At 35.6% G+C, this 15,050-nt stretch overlaps 1 protein-coding gene across 2 annotated transcripts; it reads left to right on the forward strand.

The window, feature by feature from the left end:
• The first annotated feature begins 378 nt into the window (after positions 1–378).
• On the forward strand, positions 379–7,251 carry si:ch211-221j21.3 (uncharacterized). 2 transcript variants are annotated; one of them, XM_056470072.1, is made up of 4 exons: positions 379–719; positions 1,049–1,177; positions 3,618–3,683; positions 4,166–7,251. In XM_056470072.1, exons 1-4 carry the CDS (start codon positions 648–650, stop codon positions 4,193–4,195), a joined length of 297 nt encoding a protein of 98 aa, XP_056326047.1. In that variant the 5' UTR covers positions 379–647; the 3' UTR covers positions 4,196–7,251. The 2 variants fall into 2 exon arrangements, with proteins under 2 accessions (XP_056326047.1, XP_056326048.1); XM_056470073.1 differs by having other exon boundaries at positions 380–719; positions 3,621–3,683.
• Positions 7,252–15,050: the final 7,799 nt, after the last annotated feature.

Here is a 15,050-nt window from a genome sequence, read left to right on the forward strand (position 1 = left end):
TATATATGTCTATGGTGTATATATCTATGACGTTAGGCTATTTCCTCTGGTATTAGTAGTTAGTTTTGTTTATTTTGTATTTGTACATGTTGTATATATATTTTTATGTATTATACATTTATATATTTATATTTTTTTGAGATGCATAAGCTTGTAATTCTTTAAATATAATAAATTTAATTGTGAAAAAAAGTATACGACAGGGTGAGAGTACATGTATTTTTGATGTGAGCTATTTCTTTAAATTATATTGGTCTACTTATTCGCGCTCCGTACTCTGTTGTCCAATAATAATGCTTTATTTGATGTAGCCCGCCTACCTTTGATCGTACTGTCTCCTGATTGGCTGACGCAACTGTATGTCACGCATCTTAAAAGATACAGGAACTGTAATGTGGAATAAAAGCAGTACGCGAGGGGATACAGCAGCGGCTGCCGCTTTGTTTTGTTATCTAAATCGGGTATATTTAGGGTAGCTTTCTGTTATTAAATGTTTTAGCTATTATATGTTTTATAATATTTGTGCAGATACCTCAATGGTCGGAAAAAACAATGGGGTTTTGACTTTGTCTATTGATCCATATGGGAGTTTCAGTCGTTTTGGATTAAAGCTATAACACTAGTTTAAAACAATAAATAAATAAACAATGGACTGCATAAGTCCCATGCAAAATAAGAGAAGACACAGTGGAGAGCTCGAACAGTGGCACAACCAGCCGGTAAATTAAATTATTTCATATTTACTATTACTAAATTGTACTAAATCCTGATTGTTTCTTAAAAGATGTTCAAATATCCCCAAAAATGTGTCTTGTAACTGCTTTAGATGGCATTTGTTTGACCTCCTGTGACTTTCCGTAGACTGTTGCCCTTTCAAAAAGAGTTATGAGATATTATTAGTGCTTATATATAAAACACCCAGCTGATCATGACTGAAAATAGCTGTTATGATTTATAGAAAGAGTGTGCACCATGGTAGGACAGCTGCATTTGCTCTCATTGACCTCGAATAGTGTGATGGATCTTAAAATCTTTCTGAATTTCACAGAAAAGGCAGTGTAATGGACTGGGAGGCTGTGGGCAGGTGGAATACAGTGTGGTGGAATCTCCAATGGACACGTGGGATGCCCCAAATCACAGCTCACAAAATGGACATGGTGCCAATGTCCCAGTCATGGTATACTTACTGATTCTAGTGTCATGTGGAAACAAACCTGAAACGGATCCTAAAGTGATGTTTTATTTTGTAGTCCAAATGCAAATAAATAACTTTTTTAATTGATTAATTTTTCTTGTTTACATTTAGTTATTGTCTTCTTTTGCAGGAGTATTTTTTTGGCAATAAAAATGCATTGTATGGGTCTAAATCATAAGTTTATGACATAAAGATCATGTTCCATGGAAACATTTAGTAAATGTCCTACTGTAATTAGGGACATTTAACGTTTCGATTGCTAAATGTGTATTGCTAAGCATGTCATTTGAACTAATTTAAGGCGTTTTCAGATTACAGATTTTAAATAGTTGTATGCAGCTAAATGTTGTCCCTTAATTAAACAAAGGATAAATCAATGGATAGCTCATTTATTTAGCCTTTAGCAAGTGTGTAAATCGTTTTAATGACACTTGTTGAATAGTTTTGGGGTTATAGATTAGTTTTTAATGGAAACTATATAATATTCCCTGCATCAAATATGCATGGCAATATCCAGTTGGAACAAAATCTTTACTTTAAGGGTTAGATTTAAATTGAGATTTATTTTTTAATTACATAATAAGGCTCAATATATCTCTCTCTATTCTTCCCGCGTATTCCCCCTCCTCTAGTTAACATTGTTGTGATCAACATGAATATTATATTGCTCTTATCTGATGGTCTTGTGTTTATGGAGCCTGTGGAATGCAGGGGTAAAAGGTCACGAACTGTTTGATGGTCTGTTTTATTGCATGGCCTCTCGATTTTTATTTATTTTTTAAATGATTGGAAGATTTTAAAGAAGAGCCTCAGAACAGTCAAAACAATAAAAGTGTAATACAAACTTTTCCCCCCCTATACATTTTAATATGCCCTGCTTATTTTCTGCTTTTTTTTAACCTGAACAAAAATTGCCCTGATTTACAGGAGGAACACATTAAAATGTTATATATATTATTGACCAATATTTCACTTGTATCTAGATATTTAAGAAACTCATTTATTTAAAAGATGTTTCCACCCCATGAACATGTGTGAGTTACTGGCTAAACCATACACAATCAGTGAAAGATTTGCTCTTTGAATGCAATAATAAGCATTTTTAAAAAACAAAAACAAAATTGAGGTGACATTCTTCTACTCACCTTTCAACCCCCAACTTCTTCAGCATTTCCACAGCAGTGTGACAGATGTGTAAAAAGTGTCATGTCAACATAAAATATAAAATATTTCTGCCATTTTGACAACATAACAAGTTTAACATAACAAAATATTTATACACTCAAAAAATGATGCTTGCTGTTTGTTCAAACTACTTATTTAAAATCAGTCGGTAACAACACAATTCTTGATTTGTTTTATATCTAATCTAATCAAACTTATAAGTTAACTTTTCAACTTTTAAAATTGTGTGGAACGCAGCATTTTTACAGTGTAGCCCATAAAAAGTACTCAATTCATCATGCATGTCAACTACAATCATAAATTCTATACCATAAAGTGATATTTTACATTCAAAGTAATGTTGTTTAGTATTCGCACCCTCCAGTATCTTCATAAAAATATATATATTGCTTCTTGTTCAAACTACTTATTCAAAATGAGTTGAAATAACACAATTCTTGATTTTTTTGGGGGGGACAAATTAATTGTTTTATGTTTAAACCACTTAAATTTGTCATACACTGTAAAACCCAACAGTCAACTTTATCAAATGAAATGAGTGAAGTTAACTCAAATGTGACTTAAAGTTAATTCTACTCATTTGAAAAGATTTTTCAACTTGGTGTTAAGTCAATGAGTTAATTAAATACTTCAACTTAAATGGAGTAAGTTCTCAGTATCCATATAGATTCGTTTTTTTAACTCAAATGGTTTGTAGCAATCGATTTCCTCAAACAGTTTGAGTTGCCTTAACTTATTGGGTTTTACAGTACTCAGTTAGTTTGAGTTCTCTTCATTTATTGGGTTTTATTGTGCTCAAATTGCTTTGTTTACTCAAATGGATTAAGTTCACAGTACTCGTATAGATTAGTTATTTTTTAACTTAAATGGTTTGTTGCAATCGGTTTCCTCAATGGTTGAGTTACCTTAACTTTTTAGGTTTTACAGTGTAGTCACATAACAAATAAATATCATTTGTATAGAGAATACAATGTAAAAAATGCAAGGTTCCACACAGTACATTCATGTTATCCTAACACAAATCAATTAAGTTAACACATTTAGGTTGACTGAACATAAAATAATTAAATTGTCCCAAATAATCTCAATAATTGTGTTGTTTCAGCTCATTTTAAATAAGTAGTTTAAAGAAGCAGCAAAGAAACAATTTTAGTGTATTAACCATGTTATTCCTCTAGCATGTTGATTTAAAGGTGCACATCTGTGTGTGTTAATCTAATATCTTTGGGCTTGTCAGCAGGTGTCAAACGCCCCGGGACGAGCAGCAGGACAGCACTGCTCCAGGTGTATGGCTGGAGAACCTGTGAGTAATTCTTCTGGATTACAAATACTACTCAATTCTTTTTTTATGTCATTCGGTTAAAGACTTGGACAAGGAAAAGTATGCATGGATAACCTGCCACTATTATAATATGACACATTCATCAATTTCTTGCAGTTTTTTTACACCACACTCACGCACACACACATTCAATCTACCTGCAGCACTTTCACCGGACGCCGATGATACAAGCAAAATGATTGCCTTTGGAAATTTTGTACTTCCTGCAAAATCAATATTATTCATGACGAGAAAGAAATGCACATTTTGAACGGTTTTCCCGCAGGCCAGAGTACCTAGCAGCTGATCTAACCACTACGACACGGGAACAGTCAGCATATATGAATATCAATTTGCGTAGGGTTAATGAACATTATACATACAATGCATTGGCTGTTGAGTGAAGTTGACCTGTGTCACATCAATTGTTTCTCTCTCTTTCTGTCTGTGTGTGTGTCCGGCAGGGCCATATAAACCACATCATGAGGTATTGATCAGCATTGGCGATGACTCCTGGAGAAAATGAATCGACTGAATAAATGGACAATGCAGAGAAGCGGGTTTATCCGTACCATGTGGGTTTATTTCCCCCGAATACTTTGTGCCTTTTATACATGTTCCAGTACTACAGTAGTACCTAATATTGTTTGTAGCAAATGGATTTACAATGCCAAAACCACTCCGGATGATGATGGTTTTTAGATCACACTGCATGAAGCGTGTGAACATTTTGCACTGTCAATTTTGTAGGATTGTTTGATCTCAAAGTCAATGAAGCTTAAATATATTTAGTCTATTTTTCAATAATAAAATACACATTTTTTGTATTAAATTCATGATAATGAATCAATTTGTTTAATTTGATACGTAACTTGAACAGTTCAGTTTGATTTGGGCACTTAATAACCTCTAAATATGTCAGATATTTTTGTAGACATGTTGTCACTGTCAGGGATGGGCAGTATTCGTGATGCATGATAGTATTTTGCAATTTGTATTTGGTAGGGTTTATAAAAATGGGTTAATATTTTGGATCAAAATACTTTAGTGTCTTGTATTTTTCATTCATTCATTCATTTTTTTCGGCTTAGTCCCTTAATTAATCTGGGGCCACCACAGCGGAATGAACTGCCAACTTATCCAGCATATGTTTTACCTCCAGTCACAACCCATCACTGGAAAACACCATACACACTCATTCGCACTCATACACACTTATAGACTAAGGACAATTTAGTTTACCCAATTCACCCATACACCATGTCTTTGGACTTGTGGGGGAAACCCGGTGGAAACCCACACCAACACGGGGAGAACATGCAAACTCCACACAGAAATGCCAACTGACCTGGGCGGGGCTCAAACCAGCGACCTTCTTGCTGTGAGGCGATCGTGCTACCCACTGCATCACCATGACGCCCCTAATGTATTTTTAAAATACTGTAAAATACTTTGTATGAAGTGTACATGATGACATCATAAAAATGTGGCCTCTGATTGGTGCTTTCTCAGCTATTAGCCTAGGCTTGAGATCAGAAAAGAAATTGATTTATATTGAAGAAGTTGGATAACGTTTGGAGTATGGAAGGAAATTATGCATCACATTATGGCCATACAGCGACATGGCGGCGCAGTGGGTAGCACGATCACCTCACAGCAAGAAAGTCGCTGGTTTGAGCCTTGGCTGGGCTAGTTAGTATTTCTGTGTGGAGTTTGCATGTTCTCCTCGTGTTCACGTGGGTTTCCTCCGTGTGCTCCGGTTTCCCCCACAGTCCAAACACATGCACTATAGGTGAATTGGGTAAGCTAAATTGTCCATAGTGTATGTGTGTGAATGAGTGTGTATGGGTGTTTCCCAGTGATGGGTTGCAGCTGGAAGGGCATTGAAACATCTGATGGATAAGTTGGTGGTTCATTCCCCTGAGGCGACCCCAGATTAATAAAGGGACTAAGCCGAAAAGAAAATGAATGAATGAACTGTGGGGATACCTACAATAATGTATTGGCTGTGTAATTGCCAGTTAAAGAAAAGGAAAGATGTCTGCATAAAGATGTCAAAGTGGGACAAAATATGAAACGAGTATTTAATAATACAGCAATCAGTCTATAGTCAAAAACACTCAACTCGGGTTATGTGGCATCAGCAGGACATACAGTTGAAGTCAGAATTATTAACCCCCCTGAATTATTAGCCCCCCTGTTTATTTTTCTCCCCAATTTCTTTTAAATAAAGAGAGAAGATTTTTTTTCAGCACATTTCTAAACATAATTTTAATAACTCATTTCTAATAACTGATTTATTTTATCTTTGCCATGATGACAGTAAATAATATTTGACTAGATATTTATCAAGACACTGCTATACAGCTTAAAGTGACATTTAAAGGCTTAACTAGGTTAATTTGGTTAACTAGGCAGGACAGGGTAATTAGACAAGTTCTAATGATGGTTTGTTCTTTAGACTATCGAAAAAATAGTAAAAAAAAAATTAAAACCTGCTTTTATAAAACAAATAAGACTTTTTCCAGAAGAAAAAATATCATCAGACATACTGTGAAAATTTCCTTGCTCTGTTAAACATCATTTGGTAAATATTTAAAAAAGAAAAGAAAAAAATCAAAGGAGGTTTTGAATAAAAATGAAACAAGTAAAAAAGATATATGTAGCTACTCATGTAAAGCAGAAGTAGAGGCAGAGAATCCACTAAAACTTACTCAGAGAACAGCTGTTGCTATCAAAAATTGTTTTCTTCTCGTTTAACAATGAAGGGATTGATTGAAAATGTATGGAAGGTTTGCAAGGAAGGTTCATGCTAAATTGTAAAAGTATTTTGTAGTACACTGTAAAACCCAACAGTCAACTTTATCAAATGAAATGAGTGTAGTTAACTCAAAATTGACTGAAAGTTGATTCTACTCATTTGAAAAGAGTTTTGAACTCAAGTGTTGAAGGTAATGAGTTAATTTAATACCTCATTACTTAAACTTAATTGGAGTAAGTTCACAGTACTCATATAGATTAGTTTTTTTAACTCAAATGGTTTGTATCAATTGGTTTGAGTTGCCTTAACTTATTGAGTTTTACAGTACTCAGTTAGTTTAAGTTCTCTTTATTTATTGGGTTTTACTGTGCTCAAATTGCTTCATTTACTCAAATGGATTAAGTTCACAGTACTCATTTGGATTAGTTTTTGAACTTAAATGGTTTGTTGCAATCGATTTCCTCAAATGGTTTGAGTTACCTTAACTTATTGGGTTTTACAGTGTATTTTTAAAATATTAAAATACAGTATTTTATTTTATTACATTTGCTGTATTTTGTACTTTATTTTGATACATGAGAAATGGGGGTATTTGGTATTTTATTTTAAAATACATTTCAATGTATTTTCGCCCATCCCTGGTCACTGCTTTGTTTATTCCTTAATAGATTTGTCTTGTTGTTGTTTTTTACCTTACATTGATTGTAGAAAAGCATTTCAGTGGATTCACTGACTGAATCAATGTCTCTCCTTCTTAAAGTATTTTGCATAAAGACTAATTTGATTAAAGCTTTGGCGTTTTCTTTGCAACAAATCAATGCGTGCTGTTCCCAGAAGTGCACACAAGATGGCAGTGTCCCATTCCGAATCACTTCCAAAGGGACTTGGAAATTCAGAGCCCACTTATACATCTGTTTTGCATGCGATCCATTTAAAACATCCCTGCTGTTTTATTAAATTCACCACATTTAGATTTTTGAACACACGCACTTTTAGTTTCTCATAGTCGCTATGCATACTCATAATGACGTTTTATCTTCTCAGTGATGACTCTATTTAATAACAACACCACCTGCGCCATCACACATTGATGTTTTTTCCATGAGGAGCGATGACTTGTATGGCGTATTCCCCTCAGACGGCGAGTTTTAATACTCATTTTGACATGAGCGACTCCTCTCAGATATGACTTCCTCAAGCTGCGGCCCAGCTCATAAAACAAGCTTCTCCTACAAGAGCTTATAAGAGCGGTCGTGTATTCATAAGTCATAGTTTCTGCTCCTGTAAGTTATAAAGGAATTACCTTCAGCTCAGGAGGAGCCGTGGGGACGGGTCGAAGTTTCTGCTAAGTCAACCAAGATGGATTTAAGTATATTACCAGCTCAATCTTCCTCAGTGTTAGCTTTTGTCGGTGGAGAAATGAGAGGCAGCGTTCAGACAAAGCTTGACCTCTTGGGGCCGGCTTTCAGAGCCTAGATTTTCAATAATGTAGGACAATAAGCTTAGTCCTATAACCTACTGCAATATGCTACAGTGTAAAGAGCTTAGCTGCTAATAAAGCAGGCCGAGAGTGAGAGAGCGAGGAAATAAAGGAGGGGGGAACAACAACTCATCTTCAGAACTCATATTTGGAGATCAAGTGCGGCCCATAAGAGCATTTCATAAGGACAGTAATGAGATGCTGAGGAGATCAGAGCGGTCGGGTCTGACAACTGCTATCTGACACACTGGATATGAGCGCAGGATCTTGGTGACAGATGTTTGTTTAGAGTTGGTGCCTCATAGATGAGTTATTATTTTGCTCTGGAGCCCCCGCAGTGACCTGATGCCGCGAGGACCTGTGCTCCTGGTTTCCCCGTAAGTGGCCCGGGTTGCTGGTGTTTCTCCTCAGGGAGACAAAGGGCTATTATGGGTTTATTGTACAGATCAGCGGGGTCAGGGTGTGCACATGCAGGGGAAATTTCTGGTTCTCGTTTGGTGTCAGCAGGGAGGAGGAAAACCAATCGAGCGTTCTAATATGCTGACTAGTTGCTTTCTTAATTATAGGTGTGTATTAATGAAGAAAGTGATGTCGGCTGTGTTTGCAACGGAATACACTCTTTAAAATAAAGGCTCTTAAAGGGGGTTTCACAGCAATGCCACTTATGAACCATTATGGGAGCCTTTTAGACACATTTCCTTAATAAAGATCTTTTTGTTCAGAGATGCCCGAACTAGTTGGCCTATGTTAACCTTTGATTTGGCCCGCCATCCCATGTCTGATCCACGTCCCCAATCTGATTTTTTTAAAGGATCATGAAACCCTTAAGCACATAGTTTTAGATGTTCACATATATGGTATATGTGTGTGGCACACTGCTAAAACCACACTTATAGGACACATATACTTCACTATCTAGTGAAAAATGGTTATTTTTGTAAATAAATAAAGCATTGAACTCAATTATGTTATAAATCAGATTGTTTATGGTTTTATTGTATTATAGTATAAAATGTAAAAAAAAAAAAAAAAAAAAGATGTCATTATTAATATGAAGTATTTTTTTCTATTAATTTTCAAATATTATAAAATTAGGCAACTTTAATGTAATACAGTTTACTATATTTAGCTTCAGCCCACCACCCTCAATCAAGTTTGGTTTTTGGCCCTTCATAAGAAAAATCACCCCTACTTTTGTTGAACAGAAAGATTCTCCATGAAACCACATATACTATATATATATATATATATATATATATATATATATATATATATATATATATATATATATATATATATATATATATATATATACACATACAAATACATATAGTTGAAGTCAGAATTATTACCTCCCCCCCCCCCTTTGAATTCTTTTTTCTTTTTTTTTATATTTCTCAAATTATGTTTAACAGAGCAAGGAAATTTTCACAGTATATCTGATAATATTTTTTCTTCTGGGGAAAGTCTTATCTGTTTTATTTTATCTAGAATAAAAGCATTTTTTAATTTTTCAAACGCTATTTTAGGGTAAAAATTAATAGCCCCTTTAAGCGATATTTTTTTCCAATAGTCTACAGAACAAACCATCATTATACAATAACTTGCCTAATTACCCTAACCTGCCTAGTTGAGTTGACTCACATTTTCAAGGCAGCTGGGGAACTTAAGTTTGTAAGTTTAACCAATGTGAAATGCTTTACAGTGAAGTTATTTTTGTGTTATGCAAATGAATTTATAAAGTTAAATAATAAAGTTACGCAAATAAAGATCATTTTGTAAAATAGAAAGATTCCTTATGAAACCACAGATACTATATGACAAAAGTAGCAATAATTCTGCACACTACACTACATTCTTCACTAGAAAATGGTAGCAAAAAGAAATGACAACGTTTTTATGTCATTTGACCTTATTTTAATAAATTAATCAGGTTTCAACTTATTTTTTTAAGTTATGCAAATTTTAACTTGACGTTTTAAATCAATTTAAACAAAGTTAACTTAATTGAAGTGAAATTAAGTATAAAAGAATAAAAATAAGAAAGCAACACCATTTTACAGTGTATTGATTGACTGAAATTTGCTTTAAAAATAAGTGCTAATAAAAATAGAGAGAGATGATAAAAATATTGCCACTACTTGCAATTCATCCATCAATAACAGTCCTAGATCTAGAAATTAAAACTCATTTTTATCATAATGAAACTGATTTTAACAACAACCTTTAAAGGCAGACTTGTTATGAGCTCTGAGGCTATCAATCGAAACCCATGCTAAACCATTTATACACACAAACAATACCAATAAATAAACAGTTTTATATTTGTGCATTATTTGGTGTCATTTGCAGTGCTTCACAGGATTGTAGTTATTTTCCTTATAATAGATTTTCATATATTATTTAAATTAAAATCAAAGATGGAAATCACTGATGTCAGTTAAAGCTGGTTGTTTGGTTCACGACTTGTTAAATTTTAACTAAGACATTTAATGAAATAAAAAGCAGGCACTAATGCACTCAATGAAAGCTAAACTTGACTTTGGCACAAGCTCATCATGTTCCATTTTAATTTAATTACCATTTTACTAAGATATTCTGCACACATTTTCAATGCATTTTCTTCTCTTTGGCAATCTGATCGCATAATAATTACAAAATCAGATGCCAACAATCAGGCTGTAACTTTTGATGTCATCAACAACAACATAAAAAACAGAATAAGTGAAGCATTTTCTCCTCCCTTAAATAAAAAAAAGACTATTATTGTGCTGTCCTAGTTGTATTTCATTCCCTATTGTCCATAGCTCACCATTTTTTGGCTGCAACCCACCAGTTGAGAACCGCTACTTAATGCTTACTGAAAATGTTGTGCGTACTTATAAATAATAAATAGTAAGAGTTGCATATTTGTATTGCTTTCTGAGTGTATACATTGTCTGGTAGTTAAAACAGAGCTTTTGTTCTACAATGTAAAAAATGCTGGCTTCCACACAATTGATTTGTGTTGGGACAATGTGAAGGAATTAAGTTAACTTATTAGTTTTCGCAAATTTAAGTGGACTGATCATAAAACAATTATATTGTCCCAAAAAAATTATTTATATCCCATTAATTTATCTTTGGCTTAGTCCTTTTGTTTATTAACCGCCAACTTATCCAGCAGTGCATCCGGAAAGTATTCAAAGCGTTTCATTTTTTCCACATATTTTTATGTTACAGCCTTATTCCAAAATGGATTAAATTCATTTACTTCCTCAAAATTCTACACACAATACCCCATAATGACAATGTGAAAAAATATTTTTTTAATTGTTGCAAATTTAATAAAAATAAAAAACCTGAAAAATCACATGTACAGAAGTATTTACTGCTCCTAATTGAGCTCATTAGATTCTGTTTCCACTGATCACTCCTGAGATGTTTCAGCAGCTTAATTGGAGTTCATCTGTGACAAATTCAGTCGATTTACCATGATTTGAAAAGGCATACACCTGTCTATATAAGATCCCAGGGTTGACAGTGCATGTCAAAGCACAAACCAAGCATGAGGACAAAGGAATTGTCTGTAGACCTCTGAAACAGGATTGCCTCGAGGCACAAGGCTTGGGAAGGTTTCAGACAAATTTCTGCTGCTCTGAAAGTTCCAATGAGCACAGTGGCCTCCATCATCCGTAAGTGGAAGATGTTTGGAACCACCAGGACTGTCCTAGAGCTGGCCGGCCATCTAAGCTGAGTGATCGGGGGAGAAGGGCCTTAGTCAGGGAGGTGATCACTCCATGGTCACTCTGTCTGAGCTCCAGCGTTCTTCTGTGGAGATAGGAGAACCTTACAGAAGGACAACCATCTGTGCTGCAATCCACCAATCAGGCCTGTATGGTAGAGTGGCCAGACGGAAGCCACTCCCCACCTGGAATTTGCCAAAAGGCATCTGAAGGACTCTCAGACCAGAAGAAACTAAATTCTCTGGTCTGATGAGACTAAAATTGAACTCATTGGAGTGAATGCCAGGAGTTACGTTTGGAGAAAACCAGGCACCGCTCATCACCAGGCTAATACCATCCCTACAGTGAAGCATGGTGGTGGCAGCATCATGCTGTGGGGATGTTTTTCAGCAGCAGGAACTGGAAGACTAGTCAGGATAGAGGGAAAGATGAATGCAGCAATGTACAGAAGCATCCTGAATGAAAACCTGCTTCAGAGTGCTCTTGACCTCAGACTGGGACGACGGTTCATCTTCCAGCCGAACAATGACCCAAAGTACACCGCCAAAATATCAATGAAGTGGCTTCACAACAACTCGGTGAATGTCCTTGAGTGGCCCAGCCAGAGCCCAGACCTAAATCCTATTAAACATCTCTGGAGAGATCTGAAAATGGCTGTACACCATCACTTCCCATCCAACCTGATAGAGCTTGAGAGGCACTGCAAAGAGGAATGGGCAAAAATTCCCAAAGACAGGTGTGCTAAGCTTGTGGCATCATATTCAAAAAGACTTGAGGCTGTAATTGCTGCCAAAGGTGCATCAACAAAGTATTGAGCAAAGGCTGTGAATACGTCTGTACATGTGATTTTTCAGGTTTTTTATTTTTAATAAATTTGCAACAAATTAAAAAAATCTTTTTTTACATTGTCATGATGGGGTATTGTGTGTAGAATGTTGAGGAAATAAATGAATTTAATACATTTTGGAATAAGACTGTAACAAAAATGTGGGAAAAAGTGAAGCGCTACGAAATATACTTTCCAAGTGCACTGTATGTTTTATGCAGTGGATGCCCTCCAGCTGCAACCCAGTACTGGGAAACACCCATACAAACTCATCCACACAACAGCCAATTTAGTTTATTCAATTCCCCTATAGCGCATGTCTTTGGACTGTAGGGGAAACTGGAGCACCCGGAGGAAACTCACGCCAACATGGGGAGGACATGCAAACTACACACAGAAATGCCAACTGTCCGAACCAGGACTTGAACCAACGACCTTCTTGGTGTGAGGTGAAAGTGCTAACCATTGAGCCACCGTGTCGCCATGTTTTTTAGCTTATTTTAAATAAGTAGTTGAAACAAACGGCATTTCTTTTCAGTGTAAGCCGCCATAAGACTCTCAAAAATCGAGAATTTTCTCAGCTGCTTGTTAGAAGAGTCCAAAAAGGCCGAAGCACAGCACTGACAAAATTTCCTCTTCCTGAAGTTTGGGCCCGTCTCTTTCATGGCCGTGTTCTTTTCTGGATCTCATATACTCTTACACCATTTCCACCTACTTTGTTTATGAGGCTTTGATCCACAATATTCTAGGCTAAGTTACACCCATGCTCTGCAAGGTGAACCTGTCGGCATTGTTCCCAACGGGAACCTAATACTCGTGGAGTCTTTCCTCTCTCCACTCAAAAAAACGTCTCTCTTTAGTAACAGAATTCTCCAAAGATGCTGAACAAAAGGTCACGCACAAAGACACAATTTTATGCTCCTTTAATGAGTCAAATTTGCTACCTCTGCACTCACTTAAAGATACTTTGGCAGATAACGGCGCATTATCAAAACCCCTCGTCAATAAAGGGTGTAACTCGCTGAATGCTGTTAAAGTGTAAATGCACCACGTGGGCGACCCGTGTGTATCTATATGCGTTTAGATATCTATGTACATCTTTCGGTCCAATCTTTTGATGTTTCCTGTTTATGAATGGACTGAAAGCTGCACATTGTAAGGAAGAATAAAGAGCCGCGGAGGTGTCTGCATTATATCTGTTAAAGAGACTCTCAGAGACATGAATGTGGGGCACTGATTCATTGTGTCCTCACGGTTGCCTCATTCAGACTTTCATGGAAGCCTTTTGTCCTAAATCTTAAGATCCGTCCATTTGAATTCACGTCCGACAATGCTCTCGTAGATGCTTAATATGCGTTTGTGGACTGGCGGCTTGGCTTTGGTTAAATCGCTTTCATAAATGGATGATTTGGACGGGATTTGCTGGATTGCTTATTTATTTATTTCGTGTTTTTTTATACAATCGATATCTCATTGCAGGGAGATATTGTAATGTGTAACCTTTACCCACTATGTTTTATTCATCTTCAGAAGAAAACGTGGGATGCAGAGGCCTGGACGACAATGAAATGTAATAATCAAAAGGCACAAATTAGTTTGGTTGCAAATTCATTAGTTCCAGCTGTAGTGTTTTACCAGAGATGATATCAGTGCTTCAAAATGACTTGAAACATTCAGCCAGGATTTCTTTTGTTCTACACTGGGACCCTTTGTGGGCTCAACATAATCATATGAAGGTGTCTAGGACAGCTTTATCAAATATTAATGCCTGATAGTATGATGTCAAGGTTGGTGGATGATAAAAACAACTGGAGGATTATAATAGCGGTTCTGACCAACATTTGGGTCATGTTTGACCTTTTTTATATATTAAAAACTACCAAATTTGAGAACAAATCAGCTTTACATTGATGTACGGTTAGTTAGGAAATGGAACATTTGATTGAGGTACAACTATATTTAAAATCTGAAATAAGTATTGATGAAAATTACCTTTAAATTTGTCCAAATTGAGCATATTACTCATCAAAAATTAAGGTTTGATATATTTATGATAGGAAACTGACTAAATATCTTCATGGATCGCCATGTTTGTTCCTCGCCACTGGCTTGCTTGGTTTGGGATTTGTAGAGCTGTGCATCGATAGATTTGCTTCTCAATGTTTGGACTTTCAGCAGTGAAAATTAAACCACACTGAACTGAACTTCAACTCTGAAAACTGGACTGACACAGTTTCAATTTACTAGAAGTTCTATGTGAAGCTGCTTTGACACAATCTACATTGTAAAAGCGCTACAGAAATTAACATGAATTGAACTGAACCTGATTTGTACTTAATAATCGAAAGATTTTTGCATAAAATAAAAATCATTAACGTCTGACACTTGCAGTGTATTTTTGTTTATTCATACTAACATACCTGTGCAACATAAGGCTGGTTTTGTGGTCCAAATTTACATATATTAATTTAATAAAATTTCTTCCCAATTAAAATATTGTCATTTAGAGACTCTTTTTTTCCAAATAATAACAATAGGTAGAAATAACAAATGTTTT

Source organism: Danio aesculapii, chromosome 12 (genome assembly GCF_903798145.1).
Source record: "Danio aesculapii chromosome 12, fDanAes4.1, whole genome shotgun sequence".
NCBI classification, from domain to species: Eukaryota; Metazoa; Chordata; class Actinopteri; order Cypriniformes; family Danionidae; genus Danio; species Danio aesculapii.